This window comes from Marmota marmota, unplaced genomic scaffold, assembly GCF_001458135.2.
Source record: "Marmota marmota marmota unplaced genomic scaffold, marMar, whole genome shotgun sequence".
In the NCBI taxonomy this organism is placed as follows: domain Eukaryota; kingdom Metazoa; phylum Chordata; class Mammalia; order Rodentia; family Sciuridae; genus Marmota; species Marmota marmota.
Genome location: NW_026000241.1, coordinates 22,531,092 through 22,549,277, shown reverse-complemented (window position 1 = coordinate 22,549,277; position 18,186 = coordinate 22,531,092). Strand labels below are relative to the sequence as shown.

Here is an 18,186-nt window from a genome sequence, read left to right as displayed (position 1 = left end):
TTATAGTATAGAACAATAAACTAGAGAGAGATCTCAATATATACAATTTTAATTTAGCATTTTCTCATGAGAGAAACCATCCCATCAGGGCTGATACCTGGTGATACTCAGATGGAGGTCATGAGGGACATGTGGAGGGAGAAGTCAAGGAAAGCCAGGAGCCCAGTGTGGCTCCCTGTTCCAGCCCCACAGGTGACTCAAGATCAGTCCTGCAGATGCTAGGGACCCCTTTAATAATTTACAGTTCACATCCATTTGGGGTTGTTCAGAGGGTCTAGAAATGAAAGCAAGCCCCAGACTTAAAGCATAATGCCCTTGAGCAGTGACCCAGGCTGTCAGGAGCACAGGTCGCTGTTTCACAATGAGAACTCTGCTGTTTCTTCTCCAGAATTAAACCCTCTGATTGAACTTGACCTTGGACACGACCTCTCACTGCCAATGTCATGTTCACATTGTATGTGGAATAATTAAAAGCTTCTCCTTAAAAATGTATTTCTTAGGAATATTATTCTGTCTGTTGTTTGGGAAGGAAAAACTGACAGTATTTCTCTAGTACTCCATCACTATGCAGAGCTAGCAAAAGAGAAATCAGGTCCGTCTTGCTGTGGACACATATGGTAACTAAACTTCTCTTAGCAAATGAGACAGAGAGTATGTTTACCAGGCACCATTTGAGGGTGCCACTTGGCAGGGATTCTTCCTCTTCCATTTGATCTTTAATGTATTTCCTAGTATGTTTTATTTAGAAGCATTCATCTTAGGATAAAGCTATGCATCTCACTTCACCTGGTCAAAGGCAGTGTCTTTGTGGCCAGGGAATGTAAAAGTCTCAGTATGAAGTCAGAGGTGAATATTTGTCTTTATTTTAATTGTTAATTGTCATACAGTATGGTAACACATTCGTTCATTACCGTAGTCTGGGTTCTCCATAGAAATGGAACCAATAGGATTGAAATCTCTCTTTCTTTCTCATATGGAATTAACTCATTACAGAGATTACAGAGGCTGTCAAATCTAAAAACCTAAAAACCTTCCTTTGGAAGCCTTCCTTTGGAAATCCCAGGAAAGCTGTGTCTATAGCTTCAGTCTAAAAACAGGTGGGCCCAAGACCTAGGAAAATCCAATGTTTCAGTCTGGGTCTGAAGGTAGGAACAGAAAAGATCCCAGATCCATGTCAGTCGGGAAGGAGGGATTCTCTCTTAACTCCCAGGAGGGGTAGGCCTTTTATTTTACAATGATCTTCACCTGGTTGGATGTGACCCACCCACACTGGAAAGTCAATCTGCACTACACAGTCTATCCATTTAAATGTCAAACTCACTCAAAAATACCCTCACAGAAACACCCAGAACACCATTGGACCAAATATCTGGGTACTCTCTGACAAGTTAAGTTGGCACACGAACTATCGCACGTGCATGTTACTGAAACAAGTATGGGCCAAATAGCAGGCTTGCTCCAGGTCTCATCTAAAGGTGGCCTTGCCTCTAGGAGACCAGTACCAAGCATGCAGATAATATCACCAGAAAGGAGAGGACAGCTTTGTACAAAGTTACAGTCAAAAAAGTTCCAAAATAGCTGACGCCTTTGGAACAGTGAGTTGACAGTGGAATGTTGTTTTCAGAGTGAGAGAAAACATTTAGCTTTATTATCATTCATTTTTAAGTTGCTACAGCCTTTGAAATAGACTCTTCCGCTAAAATACAATTGCTCCTCTGTCTCCACATTAATTTTCTGTTCTGGAAGTGAGATCCATTGAACAGCAATATTTATAGGCTGTCTTCAGAGTTGCAGAACAAAGAGCACTAGATCAAGAGTCAAAAGACCACTTCACCATATAGCTTATTTACTTACCAGCCATGTGACCACTCACAATACCCAAAACACCTTTAGTGTTAGTATCCTACATGGTAGGAGAGATAAAATGGTCACATGGTGTAAAATGACTCTGGGATACTTGGTATATTGTGAATCTCTTCTCTGGATTAAGTAATATGATAACCTTCCATCTGCTTGAACATCATTCTCAATGTTTCTTTTTTTCACTTATTAAATTTACTTTCAACCAATAGATAAAAACATTAACATTTCCATATTAAAAGGGGTAAAATGTAATGTTTTGATACATGCATGCCTTTTGTAGTGTTTATATCATGTTAAACCCATCAGTTTCTCAAACATTTATTATCTCTTTATGGTGAAAGCATTCAAAATCCTTTCTCCTAACTTTTTGAAATGCACAGTACATTCTTGTGATAGCCCCCCTACTGTCCCTATCACACCAGAACTACTTGCTTCTATGTAACTGAAGCATATACGCATAGATCAACACCTCCATCCATCCCACCCACCTACTCTTCCGAATCTCTGCTGTTCTCAACTTCTATGAGGTCAGCTATTTTAGATGGCACACATGAGTGAGATCATGTGGTTCTTTTCTTTCTGTGCCTGACTTATCTCAACATAAGGATTATAAGTTCCATCCATGTTGTCACAAATGACAGGATTTCATTCTCTTTGATGGCTGGATGGTATTCCATGGTGTGTAGGTAACTACTGGAGTGAGGAGATATCTCATTGTGGTTTTTTTAAGTGCTCTACTACTGAGTTATAGTCCCAACTTTTCTTTTGATTGTTTGAGACGTCTCACTACATTACTTTGGCTATCCTTTTATCCTGAATTATTCCCGCCTTACCCTCCTGAATGCCTGGGATGACAGGCGTGCACCCCCATGCCTAGCTCAGTCTGTTTTTTTTTTTTTAAATGCTCATAGTCTCATGTTTGCCTCAAAGTTGCTTCAACTCCCCTCAGGATATTTCTGGATGTTTTGTTACCCCATTTCAGACTAATTTATCTTGAGATATTTGTCTACAAAATAGTTTTAAAAAAAAGACTGTAATTCAGTTGTACACAATTTTGTGGTTAAGCAGGAATTGGTAATACATAAAGTAAGAAGGCACTAATAGCCTACTAACACCCATGTGACGTATGACAGGAAAAAATATGAATAGAGTTCTCTAAGCCAATGATACTCAGGTTTGCCACAGTGAAGTATGGACAGAAATTGAGAGCAAGCACTTGAAACCTTTTAGACAATTTGACATTAGCATGACATCTAATCCAAAAGGTAACATTGTGTCTGTTGAATATGATAATAAAAAAGTTGCCACTTGCATTTTTAAAATTGTTTAATTTTATTTTCCATCAGTTTTGTTTTTATTATGTTTTTATGAATATTGATCCATGACAGATTGGAAGTAAAAATGGCCCCCAACTGTGGTAGCTTGAGAAACATTGCTCTAAAATCTCTCTCGTTACCAGTAAGTGCTTCCTGGATGTTTAAGTGTAGTCTCCCTAGATGCCTAACAAAAAAGTTTATTTTGGGCTCATGGTTTCAGAGGTCTCAGCTCATGGTTGACCAACTCCATTCCTCTGGACCCAAGTAAGGCATCACAATATGGCAGAAAGGGGTGGTGGAGGAAGGCTTTTCAGCTCCTTGCAGCCAGAAAGCAGAGAGAAAGAGGAACCAGGACAAGATACACAATATACAAAGCCATATTCCCAATGACCTACTTTCTCCAAACACATCCCCCCTACCAATAGTGAAAACTCAGTCATCTATCCAAATTACTAATCCATCAAATGGATCAGTCCACTAATTAGGCTACAGCTCTCATAACCTAATCGTTTCACCTCTGAAATATCTATCGAATGAGTGTATTGAGAGGATATACCTGGTATCCAAAACATAATGAAGGTTAGGAGCTCTTTAATTCTCCATAATTCATGCTCATTGGTGAATAATCAAAAACAAATATACCAAGAAATACAGAGACATTAATTTTTGTCTGTACTAACAAACCTTGAAATCACAACCTGCTGTTAACTATTCATGGGGTTTAAGAGTAAAGTCAGTGTCATAAATAGACACAAAATATCTGCCCAGCTATAAAAGGACATAGCTCTATTACTAGCCTATTACCAACTAGTTGAATGGCCTTCGAAGTCATCACCAGTCCTCTAACTTCTGTTTTCTCCATTTGCTTAATGACGGGCATGGGCAAAACATCCCCTTAATTCTGGATCTATGTATTCTTGAAATATTAAGATTTTAAAAAAGTAATTAAAAAATTAAATTAAAACATTCTTTTAGATTACAGTTATCACATGAGAAATTCTGAAAAGTTAAAAGTGTTCCTTGGTTCAGAGTGCTAATCAATCTTTTGAAAATGAATATCCATTTAAAATAAGTCATATGTGTAAATAAAATGGAAAGTAAAAATATAAGGATATATTGTATTTAAAAGTTTATTCCAAGTAAGTCTTAAATTCTACTGTCAACTAAATTCAAGACTAATACTGCATTTCAAAGGACAGAATTACTTAATAACACCACACAAAGTCTTATTCTTTCTGCGAATACAAAATAAGGAATGACCCCATCCAATGCTATATTGTTGCTCTGAATACAAATTAAGTAATTGGTCTTGTTGTTTGAATTTGGAATCAAAAAATAGCCTACTGGGCAATCCCTTATGTATTAAGCTCTGTATGTTTATGGCACATCTTTGAGTCACTGCAACGAATTCAACACATAGGGAATTAGGAAATGGATTTGAATAAGGATAAAGTAATGTAGTACTGCCTAGGGACAATGACAAAATCTGCATAGCATTCAGGGACACTGGGGTTGACTGCTTGTGATTATTTAGCTTCATCAAAGGCAAAGGGGTGCAGAATATGGGACAAATTCCAACCCATTCATGGGACTGCCATGTGTTGTGGTCCCTCCTTGGTATGTTCTGATTAATGCAGGATTTTCCAAGCAAATATTTTTCATGGAACTTGAGCAGATCTTGATGTGTATGACTCAGAAATCATAACTCCCACAAAAGTTATTCCCTTTTCTCAGTTCTTTCTCAATTCTGATTCTTCCCAGTTGGGGGGAAAAATACAACTCAGTCTGGTGCTAATATGCTTCTAACACCTCTCTTAATTAAGAATCCCCTTTGTAACAGAGAGAGAAAGAGAGTTAACCAGGAGTGTCAAAGCCTTCTGCAAACAAACAGTTTCTTGCTATAATTTAATAACACTAATTCGTTTGCTGTTCTTATAGTAACCTTCTATTTATGGCAAGTGTTGCTGGCTTTTAAGTTATGGTGGCAACATACAGTTATGTTTTTAAATGAGTTTATTCAAGCCCTACAGGTATTTTGATTTAGAGAAAACTTTTAAATAAATAGTACATGACAGGCAAAACATTTCTAAGATGTGATATGCAAATGATTGAAGCTTGGTTTGTAACAGTGGGCTGGTAGAAAATACCCTGAGCAGGAAGATAGGAAACTTGGTCACATCTAATTCTAACTCTCTCACTAATTATCAGATTGTCCTTGGGCAAGATGATGAATCTTTCATGCCTCCATCTCCTCATTATCCAATAAATATTGTGAAATTTGCCAAACTACATTTGAAGTGATGATGTGAAGATTAAAATTGATGGATAGTGAAAAACTATAAAAGTTGAAAGTTTTATGTACATAAGGTTTATTATTATGTATCTGAAACATCACTTTTTTTTCTTTTTTATTACCCAAGTGCTTGCCCTCAAAAAAAAAAAAATGCCCCACAACTATTTAGGAAAAGATAATATTATCTTTTAAATTTTAAAGATAATATTATTTCTTTTTCTAAGATCATGAAATTTACTGGTGGTAGTGATAGTGGCTAGTGTGGGGGTGGAGAGAAAGTGAGATCATGAGTACAGTTAGTTCTACATATATACCATTCCAAAATATTAATCTGTAATTGTTTTTTAAATAAAGAATATATGTTCACTTTTACCCTGGTGCATAGCACACACCTGTTAATCCCAGGAGCTTCTGAGGCTGAGGCAGGAGGATCATGAGTTCAAAATCATCCTCAGCAAAAGCAAGGTGCTAAGCAACTCAGTGAGATCCTATGTCTATATAAAATACAACAAACGGCTGGGGAATATGTGGCTCAGTGGTCAAGTGCCCTGAGTTCAATCCCAAGTACCAAAAACCAAAAAGGAGTATATATTTATTTTACTATTTTACATGGTGACAAACAGCTTGAAAGTAAATTATGTTTAAAAAAATGAACCCAATAATAGATCTTATTCATCTTAGGTCATAATATTTTAATTAAACCTTATCTGAATATTTAGAGGTATTAAAAAAATGGTATTTTGTTTTGTACCAAAATTGTTTTCGAACCTGAATAAAATATTTGGAATCTTGTTTTTTGTACTTTTTCACTACATTTGAAGTAGCAAATTTTCTATTAGTAGGATATCATCTCATCACAAAAGATATTTTATTATTACTTAATGCCATTTCCTATAGACTTCAGAGTTTCTTTTCCCAATTTAAATATCTTGTTGATACTTGAATTTAGTTGTTGTTTATTTAAAATATAATGATCCAATTAAATGTCTGATACATTTTTCTATTAATGATTAATCATGTCATCATGGCTGTCTTGTGTTTTGACAATACAACTAAGTTTCAACATATGTCCAATTAAATTTGAAATCATTCACATATAAATTAGAGAATATTCATTCATTGAATACTAGCAATTGTGATTTATTTCCCCATTCTATTAAGCAAGGCTTATTTAAGCAGTATTGCTGCTGAATTAGAAATGATAGACATCATGATTTTATTTGCATAGAAATATTCATGCTTGGTCTAGGACAGCAATTCTCAAACTTGAGCAGCTATCAAAATCACCTGGAAGGCTTGTCAAAACCCAGTTTGTTTGACCCTCACTTAGATTTCTGGTTCAATAATTCTAGGTAGGGCCGGAGAATTTGTGTTTCTAACAAACTCCCAGGTGAAGCTAAGGGGGATGCTATGGTTCTGCGACCACACTGTGAGACCCTCTGGTCTAGCAAAAGGCAATAGCAGAGTGAAGAAGCCATGGCTAGATGATAGGCCAAGATATCTGCTCTGGCTTTGAAACTTGTAATCTGTGCAATGTGGACAACTTAGGGATAGATTTTTATCATCCATAAAATGGTAATTTATTTTTTGAGACTATTGAGTGAAATAATGCGCATAAGTGCTAAGAACAATACCTCAAAGGCAATCTCGATAATTAGAGGTGATGATAATTAGACTGCAAATAGTAACAATAGTGGCTGGAAAACAATCCAGTAGCACCATGCCCCACCTGTTGTAACACTTTCTTGGGTTTTAATTATCTGTGGTCAACCACAGTCTAAAAAATAGTAAATGGAAAATTCTAGAATTAAGTTCATAATAATTAATTAATAAAGTTTAAAGTGCAATCACAATGGAATCTTTTTCTATCCTGCTTTGTCCTGTCTCTCTGTCCAGTGTATCCATGCTGTATATGCTACTCACTCTCATTAGTGGCTGTCTCAGTTATCAGATCAACTTTGGCAATATTTAGTAGTTTGTTCTACTAAATAATGGCCTCAATGCACAAGAATGAGTAGTGATGCTGATAATTTGGATATATCAAAAAGAAGCTGTAAAATGCTTTATTTATTTGAAAAGATGAAAGACTATAACTTAAGAAAAATAAATCCTATGATGATGTTGCATAGATCTAGAATAAGAATAAATATTTTATCCATGAATCCAAGAATTTTTGAAGAAAGAATTAGAAATTCGTTGCTAATTTTGCTATTGTACTTCAAACTACAAAAGTTAAGCCACAGTTTATGCTGGAAATGTGCTTCAGTGGTAAAGCACTTGTCTGACATGTTTGAGGCCCAAAATTTTATCCTCTGCAACACACACAAAAAAAGGAAAAATATTAAATTATAGAGTTCAATGACATCTGTGGCTTCAGGCATCCCTTGGTGGATTGGTGGTCTTAGAATAAATCCCCTGTGGATAAGGAAGGGCTACACTATCCCTATTTACCTTAGTTCAATCATTCCTCTTTTCTGAGGATACACAGAGAGCTTGACTTTCAATGATGACATTATTTCTATGAAAAACTTTCTGCGTAAAAAAAGGGACTTCAGTAAAAAGAAATAATACTCTTGGTGAAAGCACTTTCAAGAGTGGATTGGAGATTAGAATCTAGATTGCAGTTTAAGCAGGGATCTCTTCACTTGGGAGATGATTCTTAATATTCAGAACTTACTGCATTTGTTTCTTTCCTTTCCTTAGCAACAAGAACAAGATCCAACAAATCTGTACATCTCGAATCTGCCCATTTCTATGGATGAGCAGGAGCTTGAGAATATGCTGAAGCCCTTCGGACATGTCATCTCCACAAGAATACTGAGAGATGCTAACGGAGTCAGCAGAGGTGTTGGCTTTGCCAGGTAAAATGCTCGCTCTGTATGTACCCTGTCTTTCCTCATTGTTCCTTTTAATTCCAGTCCATTCTAACACTAGGGCTTTAAGCAATAGAATATGTAAAATCAGATTTTGAAAAGTAGCTTATCAAATCTGTGGGTATCTCTGTGTCTTTGGTTACACAAAAATACACTGGGCTTAATAAAATATATACATAGAATGTGCTTATGTAACTGGAGTCATAATGATATGTATACCCAGTTCCCAGTCTTCTCTATGTATTTAGATCAACCAAATCAGATGGTGCCAATTCTGGTCAGGTATCATAAATACCCAGTTTGTACAGTGTGCAAACCCTTTGAGTGTTTTTACACTGATTTCTGTAGAAGAGAGGTGTTGGATTTCTCAGTTAGGAGAAGAGAGAAGAGAGGAAATATTTAGAGAAACACCAATTGTTGGGAAGTCCCAAGGAACCCAGAAATAAAAGGTAAGGTCAAGGAGGTATTTGCATTTAAGAGGCACCGGCTGTGTGTTTTTGATATTTTTGGCAGAACAGGAAAAAAAAATTGTATTTCTTTCATTGTTGGAAAAGAAAGAGTAGTTTTCATTTTAAGTCGAAGGGAATGTTTACAAAAGAGGATCTCAGCCAGAAACGAAGTTAAAATGATCATACCTGCTGTGCTTTCATGAAAAAAAAGCCAAAGAAACCACAAGGAAAAGGAAAATGCTGAATGACAAAAAGGGAAATTAAAATCGGCATATCCATGGCTTGGTGTGTTTCTGTATGTGTCTCCAACTGACTTCATAGGGATGGGTATTCTGTGCCATCAGGAATCTGGGATGTTGCAGACAGATGTGTCCACCTAGGGTGCACCCCGTCATCACTGGGAGAACTATTGCAAACCAAGCTCAAGGCTACATTGGAAGATAACAAATGTAATGAAAATGTTAATTGATCTCTGACTTGACTTGAGCTCATGGGCCATATCTCAGAATTCTTTTTATTTTTGTTGATGTTCTACATGTAGTAGACCAGTAGATGTATGCTAGGGATGTGTGCTTGAAAGTTAGAAGAAAGATAAGCAGAATGAATCTCTCCCAAAGTGAATATATGTAGAAGCATTCAGGCTTCCAGAATACTGATGACTGTTGACTTCATAGTAGAGACAGAGCAAATGACACTCTTGGGTCTCTGAGTTTTGCCAGTGTAGTCATTTTTGAATAGTGTACAACTTTCTCTCAGAGGCCAGTACAATGTGGGAGTTCACCAAGTGACTGCTATGTTTGGTTTTACACAGCATGCACATTCCTTTGGTTCTTCCACCATCGCCTGCCCTCCCAAAACTCTCTAATAAATCAGCTTCTCCTTTACTTGTACTTCAGCTGAGAAATAAATGTATTTCAAATTCACCAAGAGAATACAGTTTCTAACATCTATTGTGATTTTTTTTTCTCTTTTTTGGGTACAATGCATAATAGTTTGCTTGGGCTGTCATAACAAAATACTGTAGACTGAGTAGCTTAAATAAGCAATTTTATTTTCTCATGATTCTGGAGGCTGGATGTCAGAGGTCAAGATATCTTCAGGGTTGCTTCTTACAAAGCCTACTCTGATTTGCCAATGGCTGTCTTTTCCCCACATGCATACGGTCTTTCTTCTGTACCTATCTGTGTCCTGCCCTCCTCTTCTTCTAAGGGCACAGTTACACAGAATGGGGCCTCATTTGAACTGAATTTCCTCTTTAAAGGTCCTGTCTCCAGATACATTCACATTCTGAGATACTGAGGGTTAGAACTTGGGGGTGGTGCAACTCAAACTATAACTCAAAGATTGAGAATTTATTTCTCTCTTTTTAGTTTGTTCTAATTGTTATACATGACAGTAGAATGCATTTTGATTATGCCATACATAAATGAGTATAATTTCTCTTTCATCTAATTGTACGTGATATAGGAGCATACTGGTTGTATAGTCATATATGCATGTATGGTATTAATGTCCAATTCATTCTACCATCCTTCCTACTCCCATATACCCATATGCCTTCCCCTCCCTTCACTCTCCTCTGCCTAATACAAAGTACCTCTGTTCTTCCATAACCGCCACCCCCAACACACACACACTTAATTGGGGATTAACATCCACATATTAGAGAAAACATTCAGTCTTTGTCTTTCATTTTTTGTGTTGTCTTATTTTGCTTAGCATGATATTCTCCAGCTCCATCCATTTTACTGACAAATGCCATAATTTCATTCTTTTTGAAGGCTAATATTCCATATTGTATGTATACCACATTTTCTTTATCCATTCATCTGTTGAAAGGCATGTAGGTAGGTTCCATAGTTTAGCTATTGTGAGTTGTGCTGCTATAAACATTGATGTGGCTGTATCATTGTAGTATGCTGATTTTAAGTTGTTTGGATGTAAACCGAGGAGTCATCAGATAGCTGAGACAAATAGTGGTTCCATTCCAGGTTTCCTAAGGAATCCTCATACTGCTTGCTTTCCATAGAGTGTGCACCAATTTGCAGTCCCACCAGCAATGTCTGAGTGTACCTTTTTCCCCACATCCTCGCCAACATTTATTGTTGTTTGTATTCTTGATAACTGCCATTCTGACTACAGTGAGATGAAATCTTAGAGTAGTTTTGATTTCTATTTCTCTAATTACTAGAGATGTGCATTTACTTCTCTTTTGCCAATCTTTGCTGTACAATTTGATTTTGCTTTAAGTGAAGCTTGTTCTTATAAAGTCCAGAGCCAAGTAATATATGTCATGAGATCAAAGCAGAAATTATGGTGTATGATGTCATGAAAAGAGTAAAACATACAAAGTTATTTTTCTTTAGGAATGGAAGAAGGGTGGAAATATTAAGTTGATATTCTATCCCTGCTCTGGAGGTAGCCTCTTTCTCCTCCAGTGTATTTTGCATGTAGAAGTCACAGAGAGCCCTTAAAAATTAAAATCTGATTATGTCAGGGTCCTGATGACAGTGCTTCAATTCAGCCTGGGTGATGTCATTTGCAACCTTTCCACATCATCCCTGGCCTCACTCACATCTCAACTCTTAGGTATCCACTTGAATGTTTTTATTCAAAGAGTACTTCATTGGCCTCCAACCCCAGACTGCAAACAGCATTAGTTGCCTTTGTTACAGCTCATATAAAATTTTTGCTTGTTTATCTTTTTCAAAAATCTATCATAGTTGCAATGAATTTGCTATTTAATTTTGTCTTTACCCACTGGATTGCCTATGTGATTCTTTAAGTCAGGTTTCCTTTTTCATTGTTGGATGGATGGATGGACAGTTAGGTGGGTGGTGGATTTCATAATTACCATTCTATCAAGTTCCTGAATAGAGAAGCTGAAAGGAGCTTTGGAGATGAATTATCTGTCACATTCCTCTACTGAAACTTAGAACTCTGTGCTCTAAATCATGGATTTCCCAATTGCAGAAAGTGGCAAGTGGATTGAAAAGGAAAACGTAGGTTCAAGTCACACCAATGATTTCTTAGGCCTTAGAAATGAAAAAGAAAATGTGAGTCTGCTTCTCTCTCTTGTAAAAAGTCAGGAAATTGACAAGATGAGTATTTCATTCACCATGCATCTTTGCCTGTAAATTCAGAGGAGCAAGATCTCATATGATTAACCTAACTTGATGAAGTGAGAAAATAATTTTAGCCCTACCATATGTAGAGAGATCTGCCCAAATTCCTACTTCATCGACATTTGTTCTGCATTTTCTGTAACAAAGCTATTGTTTAACTAAGTTGATTTTTCACAACCTAACCCTTACACAGTGCTACTCCCCTTTAAAATATGGTCCCCTTTCCTTTTTTACTCAATCCTTCTCATCTAGAACTACACCTCCGAACCACAAACCAGACAAGATGATTTAAGCCTTGATTTTTCTCGATTGTCTCCAGGATGGTACCTACCAAGTGAGAGAAGTTACTGGCTTCCATGCAGATGTCTTGGGACAGTAGTTCTTCAAGGATGGTTCTCAGATCAGCAGTTTCAGTATTATCTCAGGACTTTTTAGAAAATTTTCATCACTGATCTCCTGAAGCATCAGCCTGGTGATAGGGTGGACAACAGTGGGGAATCAGTATTCACAAATATTTCAGGTAGTGGTGGTGCTTGTGGAAATTTTAGGAACATTGCCTTAGCTCATTAGAACCTATTGTCTTGATCATATGGGAGGTCTGAAAAATCTCAGACTGTCAAGCCTCACTCTTGGAGTTTCCAATGCAGTAGGTGTGGGGTGCCACCCAATTATTGAACTTCTAATAAGTTTCTGGGTGATGCTGCCACTGCGATACGGTACCCAGACTTTGAGAGCTGTTGCTCCATGGTCACCAGTTCTGCTGATGGAAGTGCTTCCTATTGATGGCTGTATCATACCACAAGTCACTTTCTCAGAATGTTCCACTCATGACTCTGTCTCCTGTCCCATTCCTCAGGGCTAGAGACCATGCTTTATTCTTCATTATATCTTTCCTAGGACCTAGAATGTTTTCTCACATATAAATGGTCTTCAGTAAATTATTGATGGTTAAATGAACTCTCTTTAAGTTTCTCTTTTTGTTTGTTTTGACTATAGAAAAATGAAGGATAAAAGGAGAGAAAATTATGGACATGAATAGAGAAGGCAGAATATCAAATACCATCAACATATGATGCCAATGATTAGCCAGTTCTAAGCCAAGGAGTACTAGAATGTTAGAGAAAACTACAGTGGCATCAGCTCAACTTGTACTGGTTGATAACTTTCTTCCTCTAAATATTCACAGTGCCACATTATTAGAAGAATATGTTTATTCATTTGGGAGAACAGCTAGCCTATAAATGGGTCTAGTAAATTATTGTACGTGTCTATTGAATTTATGATTATCACAATTGATAAAACCTGAATCATTCTTTCAGCAGGCTTCCTTTTGTATGTTACCATTGGTCACTTCTCACCACCAGATGTGGTCCTTCATTCATGTACCAGAGATCCTGAAATTACTTTGACTGGAAAGAAAACCCCCCATTATTATTTTACTTCCAAGCTATACATTAATCTTCTTTGATTACCATCTCTTCAAAGTAAAAGGAGAATCTTCATTTTATATTTAAAATACTGAACTTCAAAGCATCAATTTGAATGCCAGTTGGGCACAGAGACAGCACAATTACAGGCTTTTCAAGGTTCCAGAAGCACTAGATAGTGTCTGAAATGACATTTTATTTTTATGGATTTTTTTTTCTTTTTCTTTTTTCTCTCACTCTCTTGTAACTTAAAACAATATGGTAAGATACACCATTCTCCAGGCAGCAATTTACTGCAAAGTCATAAACCTCTAAAAACAGAAGTTTATGGTGGGAATGCTGACAGTGGGCTCCACTCCTGCAGCGCCAGTGGGTGCCAGCAGACTACCTTGCCTGTGAGGGTGAGGAGCAGGGTGTAAATCAGCCAGAGTCTGCAGAGACATGAGTGTATGTTCATGTTATCCATTTCCCATTCCCAGCAACATGAGACCATTTGTCCAGCAAAAATCACACTGAAAGAGCCTTATGAGAGGCCAGTAAAGAATGACCCAGGGTGGAGAAGGGATGGGAGTGAGCATTCACATTTAATCCAGCTTCAACATCTGGAAACATAGAACCTCTTTAAGAAATGCATTTACTGTCCCCTGGTGAGCTAAAGAGCGTGAGAGACCACTGAACACAGAGAACTTTGTGTTTTGTAGGGTTTCCCCCACCCCTTCAGTACACTTAATTTGATTCTCATGGAGCTTTGTTTAAAGGACTTTTAACATATGGGTGGTCTTGTGTTCCACATCTCTCTCTGACCCAGAAAGTTTTCTAAAATAAAAAAAAAAATCACTGCAGTTCTTTCTTTTCACTAAATAAAAGAATTAGTGGTGGTTACAGGCAGACTAATGCTAGCATGATTATTAAAAATTGGTAGAAAAACCAGGTTCAAATAATTTTTGCATTTTCTATTAATATCTTTGAATATCATTAACATTTTTCGACATGCCGTCTACTGCCTAATACTTCTTGGCCCTGTCTTCTCCCACTTCCAGAAACATAATGAGAACACTGAATCAGAATATGCATAATAAAAATATAGGAATTTTTAAAATTATTAAACAAATGCTAAATAGTAGGTAAATATATGATTTTTTAAAGGGGATCATATCTATCAAATTTTGTTTTTATTGTTTGGATTGTATCTACCTTGAGTCCATTATTGTGTTAAAAATTCCTCTCTTGCAGTTTGGCAGTTCTTTTCCCATTACTATCTCAAACACATAGATCCAGGAAATCAAATGTGACCAAAGAAAATCTCTCAAGTGTAAATTTGGTGATTAGCAATCTCCAAACTACAGCTGTGTTTGCAAAACAGGTTACCTTTGTATTTGCTGAGGTTGAAAAGGATAAGACCATGTTTCTTTCTTTCTTCCCTATTTTCCCCCTTTGGAATTTTAATCCCTTTTAGTTGCCTGCAAATGCAATCTGCAGGAGAGGATGTTCCAGGTACCCACTTCAGCTCCTTTTTCTCTGTTTTCTGTGTGCCTCTTTTTACTTTCACCTATTTCTTCTCATTACCTGCTTGTCTTTCTATTACCATCAGAAAGCCATGACCATGCCTGGGGAAAGCAGAACATCCTCTTTACTACTCAGAGCCCTAGATTTCAAAACCCAAACCAACCAGCCAGCCTGAATTAAATAGTATTAAATAATTTGTTACTCTGAAATAACCTGGACTCAAGTCTTTTTCTAGAGACGGGGAACAACATATTCATTGCTTTTTTTTTTTATTTTAAATTGGACATATCTATGTTCCAAAAATTGCCCTTTGTGGAATGAGAAGAAAGTTCTGAAAAATCATTTACCCAGATGAGACTGAATTTGGTAAACTGAATTTCCAGATTGAAAATCTTGGCCATTCAACATGCTCAGGACCTGCAGGGTCTCTGTGCCCTGTACCTGTTCTAAGCACAAAGCATGGAAGGAACTTTTGGAGAATCCAGAGGCTACGGGGGTTTAAAACAAGTAGTCTGCTTCTGGCCCACAGAGAAGAATGATTTGGAAACATAGCCCAATATCTTTTAGATTGTAAGTTTGAGTCAGCTTCTGTAGTATGTTTCCTACGTGCTCACCTTTCTGTGAGTTGGTGCAACCCATTTGTTCTCTACATTTCTGTGATTAAGAACATAGTTCTTTCAGAGATTGAAAATAGCTTATGACTTAGTTCAGTACCTCTTACCAGATTTTGGGCCAGTTATTTAAATATCCTGAGCCTTTTCCTTATAGATAAAATGCACTTATTTCTTCACTCATTTATTTGTCATCCAATAATATGTCTTGGTCCCTTCTAAATGCCAGTTACTGTTCTTGATACAGCAATATAGAGATGTACACAAAGAGAAAATGTCTGCTTTCGTGAAATTATGCTCTGTTGGATTAGGGAGATGTCAATAAATTTATAATAAACAAATAATCAATATCAAATAATACTTTGAAATTATAGTATTGAATAATACTGAATAATTAGAAAATCAAAATAAAACAAGGCTTTCATAAAATCAAAGGACAGTGATACAGCATATGAGATGAGGATCAGGCACGGGAAAGCCCTCTAAATAGGGAATATTTAAAGTGATATTAAGCTGATAAGAAGGGACCAATCATGATAATTGCTTGTGAGCAGGGATGAAGAGAGCAATCTTGGCAAAGAGGAAAGAAAGTAAGCCATCTTAGGTGGGGTCAAATTTGGCATGTTTGGGAAACAGAAAAGAAAAAAAGTTGTTAAACCATGGAACAAGAGAAAGCAATATTATGGATAATAATATCTGGAGACAAAATATGCCCATCCCTTGAAGAGATTTAAATTTCTTAAATGGTTTTAAAACAACCTTTAAAAAATAATCTCTGTTCTAAGGGCATTCAATGGTAGGTACCTAACTTGGTAGGACTTTCTAGCTCATCTCAGTTTCGCTTTTTAAATTTAATTTTCTTCCATTTATTTAACCAAAACTCCTTTTGAAAACATTGACCTGTGGCCAAATTTAGATTATTGTGCATCTAGGTGTGGGTGCTGCACGGAGTAGTGAATTAATCTAAATGCCAGAAATAGTTTCCAGCTTGAGTGAAGGAAAAATGTTTTCTTACATGTTTATTGAAATACCCAGCCTCTAAGGTTATCATTTATTCCTTCATCGTTGATAGAGGACCAAAGCAGGGTGTGGGGCGGAAGTAAAAGTTCACTCCAGATGATGCATCTAAAGGGATTGGAACATGGAGAAGTATGGGCAGAGTTAAGAGATGTCAACAGAGAACAGGAGGGTGCACTTACCACTCACAGGGCTGAAGGGATGGGTGGAGGACTTCCAAAGCCCCATGGGAGCCAGAGCATTGGAGGAGGAACTGACTGGAAGAACTGTAGCCAGGGAGAAAGGCAACCCCTGCTACAAATAGACTGAGTAGGATTCACTCAGCCACTTTCTAAATTTGCTTTTTGATATTCCTTCAGACCTACAATGCCTGAGCCCAATAGAAAGCTGGCAAATAACAGAGACAGGATGATGTAATCCACAGAAGGAAAGGCTGCTTCTTTGGGGGCATATAACAGGGCAGAAGATGTATAAGGGAAAGGCAAACAGAAAAACGCCAGTGCACATGGATAAATTAATTTAAATATTTTTCTTTCCTCTTGACTCTACTATTTAAAAATAAAACTTTGAAAGTTCAGCAACAAATACTTTGACTTAGGATTAGCAATTGTTACAGATTGGTAGGAATGATAGAAAGCTGGCTGTGTTTATTGAAAGCAACTGCTTCTCAACTCTAGCCCGTGTTTGCTGTGTTTTGTTGTTGTTGTTGTTTGTTTTTTAATCTGGCACTGTTCTGACACCAAATATGTGGCTTTTTCTGACATCAATACCTATTATTTTTTCTTACCAATTCTTCAACTCTGTGACATTGAATGTCCCACACTTCTTGTCAATTTTTACACTACCTACATGGAGTTAGCCTCATGCTCCACAGGTGTAAGGATTCTGTCCCAACCCAGCTGCAGATGGGATGCTTGGGATGCTCACAATTAACTGGACAACTACAAATTTAAAAGTTACCACAAACTATCCTCAGGCTCAATAACTCACTAAAATGACTCATAAAAACACTTTATGACTCAGGAACAGCCAAAAATGAATAGATGCATATGGACAAGGTATAAGAGAAGGGATGTTGAGCTTCTATGCCTTCTCTGGGCTCACCACATTTCTGGAACATCATTATTTTCACCATCCTGAAAGTTCCCCAAACCTTGTGTGTAGACTTCATGAAGGTTCTCATGGAGGTGACCATTGGTGAAGATGGTCCATCTCCAGCTCCAATTCCAGTCCTCAGAAGTTGGAGAGTAGAGCTGAAGGTTTCAGTCCATGAATCGGATCTTGGTCTTTTAGGTGACTAGTCCCCATTTTGAAGCTACCTAGCCCCCACCCCAAGTGACCACATTAGCATAAACCTAGGTGGGATCAAAAAGAGTCTATTCAGAATAACAAAAATATTCCTGTCACTTAAGCAGGAAACTGGGACAAAGACCAAGAATATTTTTAATTATGCCACATTTGCCATGCAGAAATCATGGGTCAGACAATCTCACCTTTGGTGAGAAAAACAAAATCTCCATGTGAAGACACCCGATTTCTAAGCATTCCCAATTCTTTCAGATTTTCTAAAAGGGCTTTGCAGTCCAAACAAAGGATACCTATTAAAAGGATTTGTCTCACGGTTTCCAGTCTGTGATATCTGACATAGAACTCCAGAACGATAGTTTCTAACCATGGTTGCACACAGAATCAATCACCTGGTCAAC

At 37.1% G+C, this 18,186-nt stretch overlaps 1 protein-coding gene across 11 annotated transcripts in view; it reads left to right on the top strand.

Annotated features, from left to right (window-relative positions):
- Rbms3 (RNA binding motif single stranded interacting protein 3) overlaps positions 1–18,186 on the top strand; it is a 1,302,406-nt gene that overhangs the window by 1,042,786 nt on the left and 241,434 nt on the right. For all 11 annotated transcript variants that reach the window (XM_048795444.1, XM_048795441.1, XM_048795440.1 and 8 more), the window contains one exon: positions 8,176–8,333. In XM_048795444.1, coding sequence (XP_048651401.1) covers positions 8,176–8,333 — 158 coding nt within the window. The remainder of the gene's footprint in view (positions 1–8,175; positions 8,334–18,186) is intronic.